Below are 25,642 nucleotides of genomic sequence, written 5' to 3'. Positions count from 1 at the left end.
GATCAATGCAAGAATATGCTTATAGCCGTGTGCTTGATGAATGCGTCATTAGAAATGTACTATTGGGAGAAGTTTGTTTGGAAACTGCTATTTGTTTTCAGAAATGCAGGATTATCACTAACAAATATATTTGAGACCTAAGGATGTTTTTTCAGGATTATGAGGCTGTACAATCTGAAGGATTAATCTGTTCTAGGACTAGGAGCTGTCCTAGGTATCTAACCCCACTACCTGGCCACTTTAGTGCAAAGTTGAATTCAGGCAGCCAGGCAAGCCAGGGCATTCCTCTTTCAGAAATCCCTGTCTTTTTTTTTTTTTTTTTTTTTTTTGCAGAAGTGACACTGGCTATGGAAATAGGTGGAGCTTAACCTCTTTCATTGGCAATGAGAGATTTACAGGTGACAAGGAGTGTCTATGAATAGAATAGACTGTGTTTGCCAAGGGAGAGGGGCGTGGGGGAGGGATGGATTGGGAGTTTGGGATTAGCAGATGCAAACTATTTTTTTTTGACCATCTTTTTTTTTTTAGGATTTTTTTTCTTTGTTTATTTATTTATTTTTTTTGCTTTATAACAAATTTAATCAGTTATACATATACATATGTTCCCATATCCCCTCCCTTTTGCGTCTCCCTCCCACCCTCCCTATCCCACCCCTCCAGGCGGTCATAAAGCACTGAGCTGATCTCCCTGTGCTATGCAGTTGCTTCCCATTAGCTATCTACCTTACGTTTCGTAGTGTATATATGTCCATGCTGCTCTTTCACTTTGTCACAGCTTACCCTTCCCCCTCCCCATATCCTCAAGTCCATTCTCTAGTAGGTCTGTGTCTTTACTCCTGTCTTACCCCTATGTTCTTCATGACATTTTTTTTCTTAAATTCCATATATATGTGTCAGCATACAGTATTTGTCTTTCTCTTTCTGACTTACTTCACTCTGTATGACAGACTCTAGGTACATCCACCTCATTACAAATAGCTCAATTTCGTTTCTTTTTATGGCTGAGTAATATTCCATTGTATATATGTGCCACATCTTCTTTACCCATTCATCCGATGATGGACACTTAGGTTGTTTCCATCTCCGGGCTATTGTAAATAGGGCTGCTATGAACATTTTGGTACCTGTCTCTTTTTGAATTATGGTTTTCTCAGGCTATATGCCCAGTAGTGAGATTGCTGGATCATATGGTAGTTCTATTTGTAGTTTTTTAAGGAACCTCCATACCACTCTCCATAGTGGCTGTACCAATTCACATTCCCACCAGCAGTGCAAGAGTGTTCCCTTTTTTCCACACCCTCTCCAGCATTTATTGTTTCTAGATTTTTTGATGATGGCCATTCTGACTGGTGTGAGATGATATCTCATTGTAGTTTTGATTTGCATTTCTCTAATGAGTAAAGATGTTGAGCATCCTTTCATGTGTTTGTTGGCAGTCTGTATATCTTCTGTGGAGAAATGTCTATTTAGGTCTTCTGCCCATTTTTGGATTGGGTTGTTTGTTTTTTTGTTATTGAGCTGCCTGAGCTGCTTATAAATTTTGGAGATTAATCCTTTGTCAGTTGCTTCATTTGCAAATATTTTCTCCCATTCTGAGGGTTGTCTTTTGGTCTTGTTCATGGTTTCCTTTGCTGTGCAAAAGCTTTTAAGTTTCATTAGGTCCCATGTGTTTATTTTTGTCTTTATTTCCATTCCTCTAGGAGGTGGGTCAAAAAGGATCTTGCTGTGATTTATGTCATAGAGTGTTCTGCCTATGTTTTCCTCTAAGAGTTTGATAGTGTCTGGCCTTACATTTAGGTCTTTAATCCATTTTGAGCATATTTTTGTGTATGGTGTTAGGGAGTGATCTAATCTCATACTTTTACGTGTCCTTATCCAGTTTTCACAGAACCACTTATTGAAGAGACTGTCCTTTCTCCACTGTACATTCCTGCCTCCTTTATCAAAGATAAGGTGACCATATGTCCGTGGGTTTATCTCTGGGCTTTCTATCCAGTTCCATTGATCTATCTTTCTGTTTTTCTGCCAGTACCATACTGTCTTGATTACTGTAGCTTTGTAGTATAGTCTGAAGTCAGGGAGCCTGATTTCTCCAGCTCCATTTTTTGTTCTCAAGATTGCTTTGGCTATTCGGGGTCTTTTGTGTTTCCATACAAATTGTGAAATTTTTTGTTCTAGTTCTGTGAAAAATGCCATTGGTAGTTTGATAGGGATTGCATTGAATCTGTAGATTGCTTTGGGTAGTAGAGTCATTTTCACAATGTTGATTGTTCCAATCCAAGTACATGGTACATCTCTCCATCTATTTGTATCATCTTTAATTTCTTTCATCAGTGTCTTATAATTTTCTGCATACAGGTCTTTTGTCTCCTTAGGTAGGTTTATTCCTAGAAATTTTATTCTTTTTGTTGCAATGGTAAATGGGAGTGTTTCCTTGATTTCACTTTCAGATTTTTCATCATTAGTATATAGGAATGCCAGAGATTTCTGTGCATTAATTTTGTATCCTGCTACTTTACCAAATTCATTGATTAGCTCTAGTAGTTTTCTGGTAGCAACTTTAGGATTCTCTATGTATGGTATCATGCCATCTGCAAACAATGACAGCTTTACTTCTTCTTTTCCGATTTGGATTCCTTTTATTTCCTTTTCTTCTCTGATTGCTGTGACTAAGACTTCCAAAACTATGTTGAATAAGAGTGGTGAGAATGGGCAACCTTGTCTTGTTCCCTATCTTAGTGGAAATGGTTTCAGTTTTTCACCATTGAGGACGATGCTGGCTGTGGGTTTGTCATATATGGCCTTTATTATGTTGAGGAAAGTTCCCTCTATGCCTACTTTCTGCAGGGTTTTTATCATAAATGGGTGTTGAATTTTGTCGAAAGCTTTCTCTGCATCTATTGAGATGATCATATGGTTTTTCTCCTTCAATTTGTTAATACGGTGTATCACGTTGATTGATTTGTGTATATTGAAGAATCCTTGCATTCCTGGAATAAACCCCACTTGATCATGCTGTATGATCCTTTTAATGTGCTGTTGGATTCTGTTTGCTAGTATTTTGTTGAGGATTTTTGCATCTATGTTCATCAGTGATATTGGCCTGTAGTTTTCTTTCTTTGTGACATCCTTGCCTGGTTTTGGTATCAAGGTGATGGTGGCCTCGTAGAATGAGTTTGGGAGTGTTCCTCCCTCTGCTATATTTTAGAAGAGTTTGAGAAGGATAGGTGTTAGCTCTTCTCTAAATGCTTGATAGAATTCGCCTGTGAAGCCATCTGGTCCTGTGCTTTTGTTTGTTGGAAGATTTTTTTATCACAGTTTCAATTTCAGTGCTTGTGATTAGTCTGTTCATATTTTCTATTTCTTCCTGAATCAGTCTTGGCAGGTTGTGCATTTCTAAGAATTTGTCCATTTCTTCCAGGTTGTCCATTTTATTGGCATAGAGTTGCTTGTAGTAATCTCTCATGATCTTTTGTATTTCTGCAGTGTCAGTTGTTACTTCTCCTTTTACATTTCTAATTCTATTGATTTGAGTCTTCTCCCTTTTTTTCTTGATGAGTCTGGCTAATGGTTTATCAATTTTGTTTATCTTCTCAAAGAACCAGCTTTTAGTTTTATTGATCTTTGCTATCGCGTTTCCTTCATTTCTTTTTCATTTATTTCTGATCTGATTTTTATGATTTCTTTCCTTCTGCTAACTTTGGGATGTTTTTGTTCTTCTTTCTCTAATTGCTTTAGGTGCAAGGTTAGGTTGTTTATTCGAGATGTTTCCTGTTTCTTAAGGTGGGATTGTATTGCTATAAACTTCCCTCTTAGAACTGCTTTTGCTGCATCCCATAGGTTTTGGGTCGTCGTGTCTCCATTGTCATTTGTTTCTAGGTATTTTTTAATTTCCTCTTTGATTTCTTCAGTGATCACTTCGTTATTAAGTAGTGTATTGTTTAGCCTCCATGTGTTTGTATTTTTTACAGCTCTTTTCCTGTAATTGATATCTAGTCTCATAGCATTGTGGTCGGAAAAGATACTTGATACAATTTCAATTTTCTTAAATTTACCAAGGCTTGATTTGTGACCCAAGATATGGTCTATCCTGGAGAATGTTCCATGAGCACTTGAGAAAAATGTGTATTCTGTTCTTTTTGGATGGAATGTCCTATAAATATCAATTAAGTCCATCTTGTTTAATGTATCATTTAAAGCTTGTGTTTCCTTATTTATTTTCGTTTTGGATGATCTGTCCATTGGTGAAAGTGGGGTGTTAAAGTCCCCTACTATGTTTGTGTTACTGTCGATTTCTCCTTTTATGGCTGTTAGTATTTGCCTTATGTATTGAGGTGCTCCTATGTTGGGTGCAAAAATATTTACAATTGTTATATCTTCTTCTTGGATCGATCCCTTGATCATTATGTAGTGTCCTTCTTTGTCTCTTCTAGTAGTCTTTATTTTAAAGTCTATTTTGTCTGATATGAGAATTGTTACTCCAGCTTTCTTTTGGTTTCCATTTGGAATATCTTTTTCCATCCCCTTACTTTCAGTCTGTATGTGTCTCTATGCCTGAAGTGGGTCTCTTTAGACAGCATATATATGGGTCTTGTTTTTGTATCCATTCAGCCAATCTGTGTCTTTTGGTGGGAGCATTTAGTCCATTTACATTTAAGGGAATTATCGATATGTATGTTCCTATTCCCATTTTCTTAATTGTTTTGGGTTCGTTATTGTAGGTCTTTTCCTTCTGTTGTGTTTCTTACCTAGAGAAGTTCCTTTAGCATTTGTTGTAAAGCTGGTTTGGTGGTGCTGAACTCTCTCAGCATTTGCTTGTCTGTAATCGTTTTAATTTCTCCATCAAATCTGAATGAGATCCTTGCTGGATAGAGTAATCTTGGTTGCAGGTTTTTCTCCTTCATCACTTTAATTATGTCCTGCCACTCCCTCTGGCTTGTAGAATTTCTGCTGAGAGATCAGCTGTTATCCTGATGGGGATTCCCTTGTGTGTTATTTGTTGTTTTTGCCTTGCTGCTTTTAATATGATTTCTTTGTGTTTAATTTTTGACAGTTTGATTAATATGTGTCTTGGCGTATTTCTCCTTGGATTTATTCTGTATGGGACTCTCTGTGCCTCCTGGACTTCATTGATTATTTCCTTTCCCATATTAGGGAAGTTTTCAACTATAATCTCTTCAAATATTTTCTCAGTCCCTTTCTTTTTCTCTTCTTCTTCTGGAACCCCTATAATTCGAATGTTGGTGCGTTTAATGTTGTCCCAGACGTCTCTGAGACTGTCCTCTGTTCTTTTCATTCTTTTTTCTTTATTTTGCTCTGCAGCAGTTATTTCCACTATTTTATCTTCCACCTCACTTATCCATTCTTCTGCCTCAGTTATTCTGCTATTGATCCCATCTAGAGTATTTTTTATTTCATGTATTGTGTTTTTAATCGATGCTTGATTCATCTTTAGTTCTTCTAGGTCCTTGTTAACTGTTTCTTGCATTTTGTCTATTCTATTTCCAAGATTTTGGATCTTGGAAATAGAATCTTGGATCATCTTTACCATCATTATTCTGAATTCTTTTTCAGGTAGACTGCCTATTACGTCTTCATTTGTTAGGTCTGGTGGGTTTTTATCTTGCTCCTTCTGCTGCTGTGTGTTTTTCTGTCTTCTCATTTTGCTTATGTTACTGTTTTTGTGGTCTCCTTTTTGCAGGCTGCAGGTTCGTAGTTCCTGTTGTTTTTGGTGTCTGTCCCCAGTGGCTAAGGTTGGTGTAGTGGGTTGTGTAGGCTTTCTGGTGGAGGGGACTAGTGCCTGTGTTCTGGTGGATGAGGCTGGATCTTGTCCTTCTGGTGGGCAGGTCCACATCTGGTGGTGTGTTTTGGGGTGTCTGCGGACTTTTTATGATTTTAGGCCACCTCTCTGCTAATGGGTGGCGTTGTGTTCCTGTCTTGCTAGTTGTTTGGCATAGGGTGTCCAGCACTGTAGCTTGCTGGTCGTTGAGTGAAGCTGGGTGCTGGTGTTGAGATGGAGATCTCTGGAAGATTTTCGCCATTTGATATTATGTGGAGCTGGGAGGTCTCTTGTGGACCAGTGTCCTGAAGTTGGGTCTCCCACCTCAGAGGCACAGCACTGACTCCTGGCTCCTCAATTTGGGATGATTTGTTGTCTATTCATGTATTCCACAGATGCAGGGTACATCAAGTTGATTGTGGAGCTTTAATCCGCTGCTTCTGAGGCTGCTGGGAGAGATTTCCCTTTCTCTTCTTTGTTCTCACAGCTCCTGGGTCTCAGCTTTGGATTTGGCCCCGCCTCTGCATGTAGGTCGCCGGAGGGCATCTGTTCTTCGCTCAGACAGGACGGGGTTAAAGGAGCAGCCTCTTCGGGGACTCTGGCTCACTCAGGCCAGGCGGGAGGGGGGGGCACGGAGTGCTGGGCGAGCCGCAGCGGCAGAGGCCGGCGTGACATTGCACCGGCCCGAGGCGTGCCGTGCGTTCTCCCAGGGAAGCCGCCCCTGGATCCCGGGACCCCGGCAGTGGCGGGCTGCACAGGCTCCCGGAAGGGCGGTGTGGACAGTGACCTGCGCTCACACACAGGCTTCTTGGTGGCGGCAGCAGCAGCCCCAGCATCCCATGCCCGTCACTGGGCTCCGCGCTTTCAGCCGCGACTCGCGCCCATCTGTGGAGCTCCTTTAAGCAGCGTTCTTAATCCCCTCTTCTCACGCACCAGGAAACCAAGAGGGAAGAAAAAGTCTCTTGCCTCTTCGGCAGCTCCAGAGTTTTCCCGGACTCCTTCCCGGCTAGCTGTGGTGCATTAGCCCCCTTCAGGCTGAGTTCTCGCCGCCAGCCCCAGTCCTCTCCCTGCGCTCTGACTGAAGCCCGAGCCTCAGCTTCCAGCCAGATGCAAACTATTATATATAGAATGGATAAACAACAAGGTCCTGCTGTATAGCCCAGGGAACTATATTCAGTATCCTGTAGTAAAATATAATGGAAAAGAACATGAAAAAAATGAATATATATATATATATATATGTATATATATATAACTGAATCACTTTGCTGTACAGTAGAAATTAACACAACATTGTAAATCAATTATAATTCAATAAAATAAGTTTTAAAAAGATGTGTCTATGACTATTTAGAGGAAAATACTGCATTACACTTACCTGAATAAGCTCACCACATTGTTGTAGAGGTTGGCCATAAAAATTCCAAATGGCTTTCATATTGTAACACATATTCATAATCTAGACGGTATTCCAGGCTTTCTCCTTATTCATCCAGTAAAAGTGACTCCAGCGCATGGCTCAGCTGGGCACATATATACATTTGTTTATTTTCCTGTAACTTCCTCAAATAAAGTTGGACCCATTTTCCCTCACTTATGCAAAGGATAATCTTCTTCTACTTCTTCCTGGTTCTAGTCTACACACACTTAATACTCCCCACCTCTGGTCCTCTCATGCACCCCCCCCCACTGGCTCCCCATGTTACTAAAAATACTCTTAATACATTAAAAATCTGGCCAATGTCACTTTACTGCTTCTAACTTTTAATGATATCTTTGGCAAGCATAAACTCACCTCCTTCATGGTCCATGGCCCTCTCTGTCCCACTTCAAGTTCAGAAATGACTCATTCCCCAGGGATGCCATTTTGCTAATTTTTCCAAGCCTTTGCAAACACCATGCCATCTGCTGAGAAGGTTGACCGGGCACTCACTCTTGTCTTTCCCCACTTCCTTCCAGGAAAACATTGCCTCCCTTTGCTTCTTTAGCTATTTCTTCTACCAGGCTGCCCTGGGAACATTCCACATTGTAACAAAGTTTTCTCATGTTTATCTCTTTGAAACGTATCCCAGTGTTTGGCACTTAGTTGACTTGCAGTACAGCATTATTCAATGAATGAATGTAATTAGCTTTATCTCTGGATCCCTAGAAACTTCTGATGCTTCCCATCCCCCCACCCACCCTGGGTCTTGGATGACCCTCTTTGCAGATAGCACCATGATGCGGAAAAAAGAATGGAAAACAATCTTATGGGTGTGTCTGAACAAAGCTGACATATTTTTCCCTTTAAGATCTTGCTGCTGTATGTAAAATGATCCTGAAATTAAGGTCAGCTCCAGGTGGTTGTTTATATCAGCAGTCACATCGCAGAATAAAAAATGGCTTTTATATATTTGATTTTTATTGTTTTCCAGGGCAATGTCACTTTTTCCTGCTCCGAACCACAAATTGTTCCCATCACATTTGTGAACTCGAGCAGCAGTTATTTGTTGCTGCCTGGCACCCCCCAAATCGATGGGCTTTCGGTGAGTTTCCAGTTTCGAACGTGGAACAAGGATGGTCTGCTTCTGTCCACGATGCTCTCTGAGGGCTCAGGGACCCTGCTGCTGAACCTGGAGGATGGAACCCTGAGACTCGTGATTCAGAAAATGACAGAACGTGCAGCTGAAATCCTCACAGGTACTGTCTGATGACAACTTCTATGTCGGTTTCTTGTTCAGCCAAGTTGATACATGTTTGAGAATCTGACCACAACATACAGGCTCCAGCTCCCAGGGATGTAGGATGACCAGTCTTCACAAATTTACTCTAAGTCTGAAGATCCAACATTTGTTTTCTTTTTTTCTTCTTTTTTAAATTTTGTATTGGAGTATAGTTGATTTACAATGTCGTGTTAGTTTCAGGTGTACAGCAAAGTGATTCAGTTATACGTAGATATGTATCTATTCTTTTTCAGATTCTTTTCCCATCTAGGTGATTACAGAGTATTGAATATACTTCCCTATGCTATACAGTAGGTCCTTGTTGTTTATCTATTTTATATATAGTCGTGTGTATCTGTTAATCCCAACCTCGTAATTTATTCCTCCCCTCATCTTTCCCCTTTGGTAACCATAAGTTTGTTTTCCAAGTCTGTGGGTCTGTTTCTGTTTTGTAAACAAGTTCATTTGTATCATTATTTTTAGTTCAATATATAAGTGATATCATATGATATTTGTCTTCCTCTGTTTGACTTACTTCACTTAATATGATAAACTCTAGGTCCAATCATGTTGCTGCAAATGGCAATGTTTCATTCTTTTTTATGGCTGAGTAATATTCATATATATATATATATATATATATACCACATCTTCTTTATCCATTCATCTGTCAGTGGGCATTTAGGTGGCTTCCATGTCTTGGCTATTGTAAACAGTGTTGCAATGAACATTGGGGTGCATGTATCTTTTCGAATTACAGTTTTCTGTGGATATATGCCCAGGCATGGGATTGCTGGATCATACAGTAACTCTAGTTTAGTTTTTTAGGAACCTCCATACTGTTCTCCATAGTGGTTGCACCAGTTTACATTCCTACCAACAGTGCAAGAGGGTTCCCTTTTCTCCACACCCTCTCCAGAATTTATTATTTGTAGACTTTTTGATCATGACCATTCTGACTGGTGTGAGGTGATACCTTATGTTAGTTTTGATTTGCATTACTCTAATAATTAGTGATGTTGAGCATCTTTTCATAAAAGTTTTTAAAATGGTTCCCAAAAAGCTGAAGATTGGAAAGTACTTTCTTTTATAGCAATAGAGTATAGGTCTTAATGTATAGCAACATGGAATAGATGTATGAATAACATCCTGACTCTTCTATCTGCCATTCCTTCAACATGGAGTCATGGAATTTTCTCCCTCCTTCTCTACTTGTTATCTTACTGATGTCCCCTGTCCTTCTGGAAGCAATGTGTTCACTTAGTGACAAGTTCTTAGCGAGGTCAGACCACCTGCAGGCATTGGATTGGGGGCTAAGGCAGGCTGCTAGGTCAACAAGTCCTGAGAAGCCTTCCTGGCTCTACAGCCTGAATCAAAACCCCTCCTCTGCACTCTGGGCCAATATCCATCCTGGATTATAGGACACTTATTTAATTTAAATGTCTTTATTTAATTTAAATGTCTTTCTTTTTTATTTATTAATTTAATTTAATTTAAATGTCTTTCTTCCCCCACTGGACTGTGAGTTTTGTTATGCAAATAAATTAGAGGAAATTGAGTTAAGTAGTAAAGGACGTGACTTAATAGTCAAGATCAGGTCAGGCTATGGGAAAGCCTCCGATGTCAATAGGTGAACAAAAAAGCCCATTGAACCTGTTACCGAACCAAACTTGGGTCCGCTCACCCATGTGCAGTAATGCCAATCTACTGTCACCGAATTGTGGTGAAGGAAAGTGCAGATTTTATTGTAGGGCACCAAGCAAGGAGAAGGGGCTGCTCATGCTCAAAAGACCTGAACTCCCCAATAGCTTTCAGGTAAGGGGTTTTAAGGCAGTGTGAGGGAGGGAGCTGCAGGGTATATGATCAGCTTGTGCACAGTTCTCAGATTGGTTTGCATCAAGGTGAAGTTTCTAGCATCATCAACCTTCTGGTTTCAACCAGTCTAGAGTCTGTGTTGTTGTGGTCAGCAATTTTCATCTCGGGGGGTGGTCAGCTTCCTGTAAAAAAAAAAAAACCTTTGGAATATGTGTCAGGCCTTTATCTTTATCTTTCAGGGAACTGGGAATTTGGTGATTCTGCCATGTGGCTGATTTATAGTCTAAATTGTTACCAGTTTCCCAGCCCAACAGCTATCTCTTATTTCTACATCTTCACATTCCTAATCATTAACTATTTTTTTCCTAATCATTAACTCTTTTTTTTTTAATATGTTGGGGGTAGGAGTTTATTAATTAATTTATTTATTTTTGCTGTGTTGGGTCTTCGTTTCTGTGTGAGGGCTTTCTCTAGTTGTGGCAAGCGGGGGCCACTCTTCATCACAGTGCACGGGCCTCTCACTGTCGCAGCCTCTCCTATTGTGGAGCACAGGCTCCAGACACGCAGGCTCAGTAGTTGTGGCTCATGGGCCTAGTCGCTCCGCGGCACATGGAATCCTCCCAGAGCAGGGCTCGAACCTGCATCCCGTGCATTAGCAGGCAGACTCTCAACCACTGCACCACCAGGGAAGCCCTAATCATTAACTCTTGAGCAGCCTTTTGAGACTCAGCGTAGGCGTGGGAGACTAAAGCAAAAGCCTATTACTTCAAAGGAAGGGACACAGGGTCTTTTATACAGTTTCAAACCCCTGGAAATAACAGAAGGGCCTGGGTCTGTGAGTCAGAGAGGCAGGTTCCAAAAGCACCTTTTACCCTTACTAGTTAGTCTGGGGCCCTAGATGAACTTAACTTTGTCTCCCATGTAAGTGAGAGTGCATTTGTTATCTACAGCTGCATAACAAATTATACCAACATGTATTAGTTGAAAATCACACGTGTTATGTCTGATTTTCTAAGAGTCAGGAATTCAGGAGCCCTTTGGGCGATTCTGGATGCAGCAGGGGCGACAGTCCTCTCAAGGTTCAACCGGTTCTAACTCTGCTTCCAGGCTAACTCATGTGGCTGTGGGCAGACCTCAGAAGATCCAAACTTATCCCCATGCCATCTCCAGGAGGCTGCCTCATTGATAGGGCAGCACTCTTACCCCAGAGTGAGTGACCCTGGAGAGAATGGGAAAGAACCACCAGGACAAAAGACACAGTCTTTGTATATCTCATCCCATCCTTTTCATCATATTCTATTCATTAGAAAAAAGCGGATAACTGTAGCCCTTGCTCAAGTCAAAGGGATTGTACAAGGGTTCAGATATTAGGAGTCAGAGCCAGCCTCGGCACGTGCTTGGTGCCGGCAGCAGTAACCGAGGGAGATGAACAGGGTCCCAGCAGTGTGGCCACCGAGCTTGAGAGGGTCTGGAGGTGGCAGTGCTCCAAGTCTGAGGGGCTCCAGCCCAGCGGCCACACCAGGAGGCAGAAAAAAGAGAATGAAAGAAGCAGATAATCTTGAAAGAATAAAGGAAGAATGGGTTTGTGAAACAGAATCTGACCACCAACCTCTTAGTGATAATCAGCAAACAAATTGTGACTATTTTGTTGACAGCCTTTTGGAGGAAACTCAGAAGGTTGGTGTCAAATGTTTGTCTGCCACTGAACAAAAGAAACTGGTAGGTGTAAGTACAAAATTATGGAAAAATGGATTCACAGTCAGTGATGATTTCAGAAGTTATTTTGATGGTGCAGCTCAGCAGTTTCTGAATTCCATCAAAAAAGGGGAATTACCTTTAGAATTACAGGGTTTTTGATAATGGGGAGGTTGATGTTAAAGTTGAAGATAAGAAAAATGAAGTATGTATGTCAACAAAGCCTGTGTTCCAGCCCTACTCAGGACAGGGTCACAGACTGGGAAGTGCTACACCAAAAATTGTTTCTAAAGCAAAGTGTATTGAAGTTGAGAATAAAAATTAGTTGTCTACTGTCTCACTGAACAGTCTGGAACCCATCACTAGTATACAGATCTGGTTAGCCAATGGGAAAAGGAGTGTCCAGAAATTTAACATTTCTTATAGGATAAGCCACATCAAAGACTTCATCGAAAAACACCAAGGATCTCAAAGAAGTCCTTCCTTTTCGCTGGCAAGAGATCTTCCTTTCCTCAAATTGCTAGAGGAAACACTCACACTAGATATTAGGAGTCATGGATCATCGGGGACCATCTTAGCGTCTACTTACAAAATGAGATTAAAAAAAAAATCCTTACATCACAAGACTGTGACGATGATTAAATATGAGATAGTGGATCTAAACCCTTTAGCACAGTGTTGAGAAGCTATTTAGCAAATTTCTTTTTCCTCCACACTGACTCAAGACCTCAGGCAAAAACAGGCCTCACTCCTTAGAGTCATAAAAGCTGAGTGAATTTGTGCAGTCATGGGACTTTTATGAAATTTCTAAGATTTCTAGTCATGGAGGAGAGTTAATCACTTTGAAACGTAACATTTCTCATGTGCAGAGTTATAAAAGTTAAACCTCGATCCTCCTTATTTGAAGAAGAAAAATCATGAGCTGGCGTTGGGCTGTTTCTCTCCAACCGGCGAGATGGTTGAGTACAGAGACTTGTAGGGCTCAGGTCAAAAATGCAGTTTTAATATAGTACAGGCCCCAGTGGCACTTTGCTCTAAAGCATTACCTGTATTTTTAAGCATGTGTCTGTCCATTAAAATGTGTTTATGACTGAGAGAGAGGCTGGTTAATGCTGCCCCAATATCCAGCAAAGAGGGAGAAAAAAATCATGTTATTTTAGACCTGTCTCTCAAAAAAAAAATCAAACAAGTAAAAGAAAGACTTAAAAACATTGTGACGTCTGTCTCAGAAAACTCATGCTTGCTTCTTTCTCCAAGAATTTCCTGAATTTTGGAAAATTCAGAAATTTTAGAATTTCTTTTATTTTTCTTTGAAATGGATCAAGGCTTTGTGCCTACTGGCATTGTTCTACCTGGGGGAAAAAGAAAGGTAAAGAAACAAAAAAATCAGACTAACAAAAACAGTTTTCTCCTCCCATACATTTCTGAAGAACCTTGTTTTCAAAGTACTTGAGATTGTATTGGCTTTATAAGAGAAAAATCTCACATGAGAAATTAGAAAAATAATAAACATTGTTCTAATAATTTTGAGGGCCACTGGGGCTACCCTTGACACATGGTACCTCATGGAAAATAGAAAATAACACATTATTAATTGAACAGGGAATCCAGATATTTAAAGATTTACTTGAGAGTAGTTCATGTGTTTCTAACGTCTTGGGTCTAAAAGAGAAGGTGACCCCTATGGGAAGTTCAGCACACGGATGCCTGGCACATTCACTCCTGTTACCGAAGCTTCATACAGCGTGCATAGTTTTTGGGGGGTGTGGTTATTTTGTGCAGTTTGCATTGGATATCAGGAAGAGAAGTCCAAATGAAATCGTCCTCAAAATAGGAGGCATCTGAATTTCGTTGTTCTAAGGGATGAAGTTTTAAGGAGTTGAAGGACAATGGTATCATCCCTCCCTTGTATTTTTCTTTATTTTCTATTTTTGTCATTTCCTTTCTTGAAAGCCTTGTACATATGACTATGAGGCAAAGTCAAGGGCATCCTTTCACTGTAAGTGATATGACAATAGAACCAACAATTACTGTGAATCTCATGCAGGTCAGGCATTATGCAAGGACCCTGTCATACAATACTACAGAAAAAAAAAAAAGAGCTCATGAAATATATGAAGTGGTTCCTATTTTACCAACAGGCACAAGGGGAAATTGAGAGTCAGAAATTAAGCTCAAGTGATCAAGCAGGTGTTCAAGCTCAGGCCTGTCCTTTGCACCCCCAAGTCCATGGTCACCACAGTGTATCTTGCTGCCCCCCATATTTATTCGTGATATGGTCAGGTGTTTATAAAGAATTCAGGCTTCCCTGGTGGCGCAGTGGTTGAGAGTCCGCCTGGTGATGCAGGGGACACGGGTTCGTGCCCCGGTCCGGGAGGATCCCACATGCCGCGGAGTGGCTGGGCCCGTGAGCCATGGTCGCTGAGCCTGCACGTCAGAGCCTGTGCTCCACGACGGGAGAGGCCACAACAGTGAGAGGCCCGCGTACCGCAAAAAAAAAAAAAAAAAAAAAAAACAATTCAAATGCAGAGAAACTCTGCTTTAGATGAAAGATGAAATGATGTACAGTACGCTGTTAACAAAAGTAGCCTATGTAGTATCTAAAGTTGGGGTTTCCCAAAACATTTCACTTGGTGGTCCCATCAATAGACAAATTTGGGGGTTAAGTGGGGCTGACGAGGGATTGTGAATCCATTGTCTTCGTAGACTTTTACTCTGCTTTAGCTGACATTGCCTATATAGTGTTATAAAGTAAATTATGCATATCTATATATTAACATACACACATACACACACACACTAATAGTCATTGAGTATATGTGACATACTTTTCTCAGACTTTTTTTTTTAATGTTTATTTATGTATTTATTTATTTGCTTTTGGCTGTCTTGAGTCTTCATTGTGGTGTGCAGGCTTCTCATTGCAGTGGCTTCTGTTGTGGAGCAGGGGCTCTAGGCACACGGGCTTCAGTAGTTGTGGCATGCAGGCTTCAGTAGTGGTGACACGTGGGTTCAGTAGTTGTGGCTCGCAAGCTCTAGAGTGAAAGCTTAGTAGTTGTGACACAAGGGCTTAGTTGCTCCACGGCCTGTGGGATCTTCCCGAACCAGGGCTCGAATCTGTATCCCCTGCACTGGCAGGAGGATTCTTAACCCCGGCACCACCAGGAAAGTCCCTCTCAGAACTTTTATTTGTTTTTATTACTTATTATTTTTTCAGACCCTTTAAATGCTCAGTGCCGATTCCTTAGTAAGATTATCATGTAAGTACGAAGGGTACTAAGTGAAAGCCTAGATGCTTCCAGAGACTTTGCCATGCCTTGCACAGCTTTTCCCATATTCTCGTCACCGCTGTGTGTCTGACGACACGTGGAAATCTGGGGGCTGCATGGGAACAGAGCGGAAACCTTCCAGGAGCCCTGCTGCTCCCATGTCCCCCTTCAGGGATCAGAACAGACAACTGTGCAAATCTTAAATAAACAAAAAAAGCCACCTGGATTTCCTCCTTTATGCATTTCACACTCTAGTTCCTCACCACTTCTCCCCAGGTTCCATGTGTCTTGGGGACCACTTTCTCTCTCAGGGCCATACCTACCCCTGGAACGATTGATATCACATTCTATTTTTGAGGGGCAAATGGCTGCCATTTTTAAAGACTCTTAAAAAGGTGCTTAGAATGTAGATTGTCATTGTCCAAACCAATCTGGATGACTAAGACAACAGGAACTTGTGCAAAAGTAAAGGAGACCACCTGGTTCATTTCTTTAGACAATCGAGGCAGAGTGTTTTGAATTGCAAGTGAAACATTCAGTAACCAAAAAAAGCTGGCACCACTATAATTATTTTGCAAGTGGCCTGACATTTCAATGTTATTTTTATTTTGCTGATGAGAACAAGAATGAGAATGAGAATAGGAAGAAAGAAGTTTGGGTCCTTCAGTCCTGAAAATTTGAAGTCTGTTTTTTCTGTTTTTTTTTTTTTTTGCGGTACGCGGGCCTCTCACTGTTGTGGCCTCTCCCGTTGTGGAGCACAGGCTCCGGACGCACAGGCTCAGTGGCCATGGCTCATGGGCCCAGCTGCTCTGCGGCATGTGGGATCTTCCTGGACCTGGGCACGAACCTGTGTCCCCTGCACCGGCAGGTGGACTCTCAACCACTGCACCACCGGGGAAGCCCTGAAGTCTATTTTTTTCTGCTGTAGTGCTTCTCTATACATCAAGTTCTCACTGAAAAGCCAATCTGAGCAAAAACCTTGAACTCAGGCCTTAGGGTCCAGAACTCCAGCTTAGCTATTCTCTGCATCGATTCAGAATGTGAGTTTTATTCTGTTAGGCCTCATTGTCCTTTGTAGCTAAAGGAGAGAGTTGGTCTAGAATTACTCAAGTCCCTTCTAAACCTTCATCTTAGTTCTTGAAGGAAAACAGGAAGTCAACCATGTCCCTTATTTTCTTCAAAGAAATCATTAACCCCAGAGTCTTCTTTTGAAAACGGGGTAAGTGGCCTAAATTAGGTGTATTCATCAGGGCCAAGCCCCCTGCCAGAGGTCGTGTTTCTCAACTCCCCACATTGTGGTGCATCTGAGGGAGAAAGAATGATAACTGGGATTCTTTCATGCAATGAGTTTTGTGAATGAGATGCTTGGTTGTCCCAGAAAGGCCCTGCATGTTACTCTCTGTGATCCATATAGAGTTAGGAGCAAAGGAGCCAAATCTGAGAAGTTGTGTTTAGTTTTGCTTTTGTGACGATCTTTTAATCACAGTAGGATACTCTTGTGTGTGTGTATTGATTGGTAGGTAAGGGAGTTATCAGAGTATACAGGACCTTCAATAGTACTGGAGCTATTGCATGTGGAGAGAAAAACAAGATAGAGTCGTGATACGGTTCTTTTAATGTGGGACAGACTTTCTCAGAGATGAGAGGGTTTTTTTAATATAAATGTATTTATTTTTGGCTGCATTGGGTCTTCATTGCTGCGTGCGGGCTTTCTCTAGTTGCAGCGAGCGGGGACTGCTCTTTGTTGCGGTGTGCGGGCTTCCCATTGTGGTGACTTCTCTTGTTGTGGTGTGCAGGCTCTAGGCACTCAGGCTTCAGTAGTTGTGGCATGCGGGCTCAGTAGTTGTGGCTCACAGGCTCTAGAGCGCAGGCTCAGTAGTTGTGGCGCACGGGCTTTGTTGCTCTGCAGCACATGGGATCTTCCTGGACCAGGGATCGTACCCGTGTTCCCTGCATTGGCAGGTGGATTCTCAACCACTACACCACCAGGGAAGTCCCTAGATGAGAATTTTTATATATTTATGTCACTGCAGAAAACAGAACAAGCCTCAGTAAGGTCAAATGGCAGAAAGACCATCTAATGGCTTTTCCTTAGAGAATATTCTCTCCCGAGCATTTAGCTGCACAATCTACTGCTTTGATATACTAGAGACATCAAACCCAGAGTGGAATTTTCAGGAGTAAGAAATGAGTCTCTGCACAACTAAATGGAACCCAGAAGATGGGGAAGGGAATCTTCACGTTAAGAGATCTCAACCTGGCAGCAGGGGCTGTAAAACGATTATAAGCTGGAAAGACAGAAGGGGAAAGCCAATTGCCAGGCACAGAACAGGATCCCAGGGCCAAAGGACACATGATGAGCAAAGATCCAGAAATCAACCGGATGCCACAGAAATGTTTTTAGTGGAGGCAAATGGCTTATTGGAGAGACCATTTCAGCTTCTTCCCCCGAGTCCCTAGAAACAAGCAACAATGTTCATCGTATTTTCTCAACCATCTTATATTTTTTCAGTAGTTAGACACAGGGTCTTCCACCATTACAACTTACTAAACAATCTGCTCTACTCAGTCATAATTTTCTATACTTAGTAGAATGCTGGGACTGACTTGTTCTTTCTCTAGCTGAAGATACGATGAAATTCTAATGGCATAGCCTTTGATCAGCAGCCGTCATGGATGTTATTGGATGATTATTTATCGTTGGCTTTGTTTAAATTAAATAAATCCTCCTACAGCTATGGTCCACACCATCCCACTTGTTATTTTTTAGGATTTATCTCAATTGACATTTTCTCAAGAAACCTTCCCGAAGCAGGCCAGCTGCCCCTTTATTGAGTCTTCTGGTTCTTCTCCTTTGTAGCACTGACCGTAAGTATGTGCATAAATGTATGTATTGGTTTGTTAGGACTATGATAACAAAATACCACGGATTAGGTGACTTAACAGAAATTTACTTTCTCACAGTTCTTGAGGCTAGTTCAAGGTGTGGGCAGGGTTGGTTTCTTCTGAGGGACTCTCTCTTGGCTTGTAGAGGTCATCTTCTCTCTGTGTCCTCACATGGTCTTTTCTCTCTGCCCATCTGTGACCTATTACCCTCCTCTTGTGAGGACACCAGTCCTATCGACTATGGGCCTACTCAAATGACCTCATTTTACCTTCATTACCTCTTTAAGGGTCCTATCTCTAAGTACAGACACATACTCGGGTACTGAGTAGGGGGTGTAAGGATTTCAATATATGGATTTTGGGGGACACAATTTAGCTCATAAGAATATGTATTATCAGACATAGAGCACAGACCTGTGGTTGCCAAGGGGAAAGGGGAGTGGGGGAGGGATGGATTGGGAGTTTGGGATTAGCAGATGCAAACTATTAGATATAGAATGGATAACAACAAGTTCCTATGGTATAGTGTAGGCAACTATGTACAATATCCTGTGATAAACCATAATGGAAAAGAATATAAGAGAGTATATATATATATTAAAATATACACTATATATGTATGTATAACTGAATTGCTTAGCTGTACAGCAGAAATTAACACAACATTGTAAATCAACTATACTTCGATAAAATAAATTATAAAAAGAGTGTGTATTAATCATATGTCTATATAATTGGCAGCTCAATGTTCCTGTCACCATAGAATGTAAGGATTCATGGGAACAAGAACACTGCCTGCCTTGCTCACCACTATTTGCCCAAGGCCTAGTATAACACCTTGCTTATGACAGCCCCTTGCTAATATTTGCCTAATGTATTAGCAAGTGTCTGAATAAATGAACTACTAGAATTGACCTCCCAAACATTTCTGAAGCGTCTCATGTCAACAGTGGAAGAAGAGTTAAAAGTGATTTTTAACCAATATTCATGTTACAACAGTTCTACAATGCAGAATGTGTCAAACCCAAGAATGAGCTATAATCAGGGGAAGTACTAATCAGATAAAGGCCAGGGGGGCTCCCAGAGGTGGAGAGACGGCAGGGAGAGCTGTGTCATGAAGGATAAAAGTGCTCACCCTATGAATACTTGTGGCCAGATGGTTTTAGTCTGCAGTCCTGCAATTCACAGAGCAGCTTCCCCAAGATCACCCTTTTTCATAGAATCCATTTGTATCTCACCACCATCTGCACATCAAGTAAACATGATGACTTGGTGAACCTCATCCTCTGCTTCGATTAAGCTGTCATTAATGCCTCCGTGTTTTTAGCTAAGATAATGTTGATGAGAAAATCCCACTCATGAGGGCAAACAAATGGTAGCCACAGGGCCATAACTGTCACAACAAGCTGTCTGGCTGGGCACAGAGTTCGAGTTTCAGGAAGACAGACATATGATGAGGCATTCGACTTTATGCAAACTGAGAACTGCCATTGCCGAAGCTTCAAGCTATCAAGCAAAGCCTGGGAATGTTTACCAAAGGAGAGATCTCCCGGGCATGTGTAGCTTTTTCAGGCCTGAGTAATGATGACAACTTAGCTTACTCTTCCTTCTTCTCCATTTCTCTCAAAAGAGAAACAGAGGGAACTAGATTTGTCTTATGGGAAAATAATTGAATAGTCAAAACTGCTGTCATTTCCTGTGCTTGTTTTCTACTTTAATAAGTCTTTCATATAATTCACTTTGCCTCTATTTGTTACCGAACACCAGTTCGGTATGTCCAATGCACAGCGAGGCCAAACCAACCAAAATGTCAGAGTTTGGAGCAGAGAAAGTTTTATTGCAAGGACATGCAAGGAGAATGGGAGGCTCATGCCCACCAAAAGCCCCAAACTCATGGAAGGGTTTCAGCAAAGCATTTTTTAAGGCAAGGTGAGGGAGGGCTGTGACTGGTTGCTGCAAACTTCTTGGTATTAGGATCCTTTGTTCTTGGTCAGGTCACGATGTTCCTGTCAACCTCCAATAGGACAATTGTTATTCTCCGTTCTGCAACTTTTTATCTCTATATGAATGGAAAAGTGTTATCTGCTTAAAGGTCAGAGCCTTGAGAATGGGTTGTCCTGTATATTTCAGGCTATGGGCAACATTCTTAACTTGTAGCAAAAGCAATAGAATACAAAGATTAAGGTAAGTAAGAGAAACAGATCTAATATGGAGTTGGATTTGTTCTTCCCGATTACACATTTAATTCAGGAAGCTTTTGAAGTGTCTACTTTCTGCTGATACTGTACTCACATCTGAGGATGGAGGTATTGCCCTCCAAAAGCTCATAGGCAGTGTTGAAAGGGACAGTATTGAGCACTGATGATGCAGTAGGACAGATGCTCAGGGTACAGGGGAAGCACAAGGGAAGAGGCGCCAGAAAGGGTGAAAAAGGGAAGGCTTCCTAGGGGCAGGGATAATACAGCTCTGTTTTGAAGACTGAATAGAATTTAGTCAAACAAAGAAGGAAGGGAAGGATGCTCCAATTAGAGGAGAGAACTAGGAGGAGATCTAGATGCGTAAGACTCCACAGGTGGCTTAGAGTGCCTGGATCACAGACAGCAAAGGAGCACAGGCAAAAGATGAAGCAGAATTTTGGTCAGGGACACTAGAGTTTGGGCTGTCTCCTAAAGGTGACAGAAAAATATCTGGCTCTGGAGCTGACCTTCATTTTTATCATGTAGACACTGGAGCTGAGCATTCAAGTCCATCCTAGAGACACTATGCCTTCACCACCCACCACGAACATGTCACAGTTTATATCTGACACTAGTGTATGGCAAACCCAGCTGTTTCCCTCCCAGATGCTGACCAAGGGTTCTGAGGATCCAGGTTATCTTGACAAATGAACCAGGCTTTCCCAACTAGGAAAGGTTTAACCTGTGATTTATGGTCTAGGTGCCAGAGAGGGCCCTGCTGCTGACACTTGGCAGTGGAGATTCAGCTATTCTGTTGCTCAATCAATCAAGGACCGTTTGGAGAGGGTAGGATGTTGCTCTTTTGATACCGAGGGGGATAGCAAAACATGATGCAGACTCTGACCCCTAGGAACTTGTAATCCCATTGGGGAGATAATACTTACAGAGATGAAGAGTTAATTAATGGTACAAGGCAGTAAATAATACGAGCTAAATGAGTAGATCAGACAGTGGATGTTATATGAACTTAAAAGAGAAATCTTTATGTATTGATCTGGTCAAGGAAAACCTACTTTCTTTATTTCCTGGTTTATTAACTTATTCTCTCCATCATTCAGTACTTTTTGTGCTGTGCTAGGTGACTGTGATAGAAAGTTAAAAAAGAAATATATATATATATATATATATATATATATATATATATATATATATATATATATATATATATATGTTTCCTGTCCCTATAGTTAAGGAAAGGAAGCACTAGGACAAAAACTGGGCATTGGATGTGAATTTGGATAGTGGGAGGACAGCATACAGGTGAAGTAGAGGCTGGGAGAGGAAGTCTCAGTTAGCTTAGTGCATTTACTAGGAGCATAATGAATATACTAGTCTAGCTAGAGTAGGGAATTTGTGTAGAAATACTGGGAAATAAGATGGTGAGGACAGATGGAGACTTGATTACAGAGGCATCGATTGTCAAGATAAGCATCTGAGTTTCATTCTCTGGGCTCCATGACCCCCTGGGTGGGGTTTGCTGCAAGGTTGATACCGTAAGTCCCCTACATGTGAACCTTCAAGTTCCTAACTTTCAAACATGCTAACGTGGTCTTCAGCAACTTAGTGACCCTCAGCCAGAAGGTGGAGCTAGACCTGCAAGAGGACGACTTCATTGCACTCCTTGCTGTGCCACACAAGGAGCTGACTAACGAAGACCTGATGGAATTGGAGTCCCAGAGAAAGGACGAAGAGGGACAAGAGGAAGAAGAAGTAACCAAAGAACTGAAGAGAGTCACGATGCAGGAAATGGCACAAGCGTTTTCCTTATTTTGTTTTTATTAATTTTTATTGGAGTATAGTTTCTTTACAATGTTGTGTGAGTTTCTGCTGTACAGCATAGTGAATCAGTTGGGATTTTCTTTCTTTGAGGAGGCGCTGTTAGTTTTTGAGGCACAGGACCTGAATGTAGAACGGTACACGAAGGTTGCAGCAGCCGTTCACAGTGCAATCCAGTGCTACCCTATCATCTATGACGAGAAAAAAAGAGCTACTACCCAGACATCACTGGATCGTTTTTTCAAGAGGGTAGATTGAACTGAATCCAGCAAGGAACCAGAACCTGTTTCATCCACGCCAGACGTGAGTGACATTGCAGCTTGCCCTCCGTCTCCTATCGCTGACGATCCTTCAGCTCTACCATCTCCCACCTCCTCTCCCTCCCCCAGTCAGCAACTCTTCCTGCCTGTTCACTCGGTGCCAGCCCCTGGGTGCCAACTGTTGTACTATACTACTGTCCTTTGAAAGGTGCTGTACTGTAAGATTAAAAATGTTTTTATTTTTGGTGTTTGTTTTTTATGTATTATTTGTGTGAAAAGTGTTATAAACCTATTACAGTACAGTACTATACAGCCAATTGTGTTAGTTGGGTACCTAGGCAAACTTTGTTGGACTTATGAACAAACTGGACTTAGGAACGTGCTCTCGGAATGGAACTCGTTCATCTGTAGAGGACTCACACTAATAACCTTGCTGTCTAGATAGTTCAAGGTGTCCTGTACCAGAAAGAGGTCAGAGGCGGGGAAAAGAGGGAGGCCATCAGAAAATTCCCAGCTCCTGTGATAAGGGATAGAATCAAAGTTGGAGAAGAAATCTGAAGTAATATGTGAATTTAAACCACCGTGTGTAGTGAAGGTTTAATAGAATTTGATAATTGATGGATAAATGGTCTCCAAGAAAAATAGGACTCAGGACCTACATTGTGGTATAATGGTACTAATAATTGGAATATGCTCTTTTATGATGTGATTGACATTTTAAGACTGCCTTATTCAATTATTTAGATATTCCCCACTTTGTTCTCTCAAAAATTGAAACTACCTTTGAACTATTAAGTAAAGGTTGGTATGAAGCGATATGGAAAAACAGCTGAATTGGGTTTTCTGGGGAAGATAAAGCCTAGAAACTTCCAAGTCAAGCCAGGCAGCTGTGTCTTTATTTTACAGATGGAGAAGCAGGTTGAGAGAGATTAAGAAATCTGTCTAAATTGCTAGAAATTATAAGTGGCAGGGCCTTGAGCAAGGGTTAATAGGTGAGTAAAGGCATCATGGAGATTTGTAACAGGTCATTTCCGGGGTTAGAAATAGAGCCTTCGGGGACTCTGCTCTGGCCTGGACTGTAGCTCTGTGTGTCCTGGTGTGGCTGTATGCCTGATGGTTAGAGGTGCTGGGACAGCCACCCAATTTCAATGTTTCTGTCTTCAAACCGTGAAAAGAGACACTGAAATAAGATGAAGGCTGAAATGCAAAGATCTGTTAGGAACTGGACTGAGAATGGGAGAAAAACAGAAAGGGAGGGAGACATAAAGCAAGCCCTTGCTTTCTGAGACTCTGCAATCTCAGAATTATTCCCTGAACCCAGCAGTCCTCAACCAAGGGAAATTCTCCACCCCCATCTACCCCGGCCTCCTGTTCCCCCAATCCCATGCAGGGGACTTCTGACAATGCCTGGTGATGATCTGTTTTTGTTTTTAAGCACAAACCTAACTTTATAATTTTCTAGCATAGCCAAATAATGTGCTAAACATATCCATATAAATTTATCATTTTATTCTCATAAAACTCTAAGGTTGGGGGTGGTGGGTTTTTTTTCCCCTTTATTTATTTATTTTTTACTTGCAGTACAGTTAATTTACAACATTGTGTTAGTTTCAGGTGTGCAGCAAAGTTATTCAGATATATAATACATATAGAACTATTGTTTTTCAGATTCTTTTCCATTATACGTTATTACAATAGAGTGAATATAGCTCCCTGTGTTACATGGTAGGCACTTGTTGGTTGTCTATTTTATATATGGTAGTGTGTATACGTTCATCCCAACCTCCTAGAGGAAAACATGGACAGAAGACTCTTTAACCTAAATCACAGCAATGTTTTTTTTTGATCCATCTCCTATAGTGATGGAAATAAAAACGAAAATAAACAAATGGGATGTAATTAAACTTAAAAGTGTCTGCACAGTAAAGGAAACCATAAACAAAACGAAAAGACAACCAACAGAATGGGAGAAAATATTTGCAAATGATGCAACCAACAAAGGGTTAATTTCCAAAATATACAAACAACTCATGTAACTCCATGTTTGGTGATGGTGATGTTTTTGGTGCTGGGGATGGGGGCATCCAAGGAGTTGGGGATGGGGGCATCCAGGGATTCAGGGATGCTGCTAACCATCCTACACAAGAAGCATAGTACAGAATACCACACCCTCAACGAAAGATTATCCAGTCCCAAACGCCCAGTGCCAGAGTTGAGAAACTCTACTTTAAGGGAAAATGTTACTCCTATAAAAACGTTTAGGCCTTCAGCATATTGCTTAACTGCTTTTAGTGTCAATTTCGTCAAATGTGAACTGTAAATTATTGGAAAGGTCTCATTATAAAAAGTATTAAAAGAACACAGGAGGGGCTTCCGTGGTGGCGCAGTGGTTGAGAGTCCGCCTGCCGATGCAGGGGACACGGGTTCATGCCCCGGTCTGGGAAGATCCCACACGCCACGGAGCGGCTGGGCCCGTGACCCATGGCCGCTGAGCCTGTGAGTCCAGAGCCTGTGCTCCACAACGGGAGAGACCACAACAGTGGGAGGCCTGTGTACCGCAAAAAAAAATTAAAAAAACAAACAAACCACATGAGATGTTGGTAATGATATTTATCTAGAAAAATAAAATCGAAGTAGTAAAAGTGAGAAATCCAAGGTCAGACCTAAGCGGACATTTTAATAAAAAAAAAAGTTGAATTGTGCCTTAATCCTTCTTAGAAGCTAGAAGTTCCACGAAAGGACAGGACCAAAGTTTGAACTCAGTCTTGTCAAAGGGGAAGTTGCCTTGTGAGAATAGAAACTGGTGCAGCCACTTTGGAAATATTCTGGCAGTTCCTCAGAAGGTTAACTATGGAGTTACCATATGATTCAGCGATTCCACTCCTAGGTGTACATCTAAGAGAACTGGAAACATAGGTCCACACAGAAATTTGTACAAGAATGTTCATAGCAGCATTATTCATAAAACCTGCAAAGTGGAAGCAACCCAAGTGTCCATCAACTGTCAAAAGGATAAACAAAATGTGGTCTATCCACACAATGGAAAGACATTCAGACATACAGATAGACTGATACAAGCTGCTACCTACGATGAGCCTTGAAAACATCATGTGAAGCAAAAGAAGCCAGTCACAAAAGGGAACATGATGTATGACTTCATCTATATGAAATCTCCTCAGTCAGCAAATCCATAGAGACAGAAAGTGGATGAGTGGCTGGCACA

The 25,642-nt window shown here is 41.3% G+C and overlaps 1 protein-coding gene and 1 pseudogene across 3 annotated transcripts in view; both read left to right on the top strand.

Annotated features, from left to right (window-relative positions):
* Window positions 1–25,642, top strand: part of CNTNAP5 (contactin associated protein family member 5) — a gene marked incomplete at its 5' end in the record, with an annotated part of 887,048 nt that overhangs the window by 484,996 nt on the left and 376,410 nt on the right. For both annotated transcript variants that reach the window (XM_081242026.1, XM_081242025.1), the window contains one exon: window positions 8,194–8,458. In XM_081242026.1, coding sequence (XP_081098152.1) covers window positions 8,194–8,458 — 265 coding nt within the window. The remainder of the gene's footprint in view (window positions 1–8,193; window positions 8,459–25,642) is intronic.
* LOC308621535 (UBX domain-containing protein 2A-like) lies at window positions 11,836–12,673 on the top strand (annotated as a pseudogene). The gene has a single exon. The product of its transcript is annotated as a UBX domain-containing protein 2A-like (transcript).

The sequence above is a fragment of the Mesoplodon bidens genome (genome assembly GCF_964165515.1).
Source record: "Mesoplodon bidens genome assembly, chromosome: 8".
In the NCBI taxonomy this organism is placed as follows: Eukaryota; Metazoa; Chordata; class Mammalia; order Artiodactyla; family Ziphiidae; genus Mesoplodon; species Mesoplodon bidens.
The sequence above is the reverse complement of the archived record's forward strand: the minus strand, read 5'-3'. Positions and strand labels throughout refer to the sequence as shown.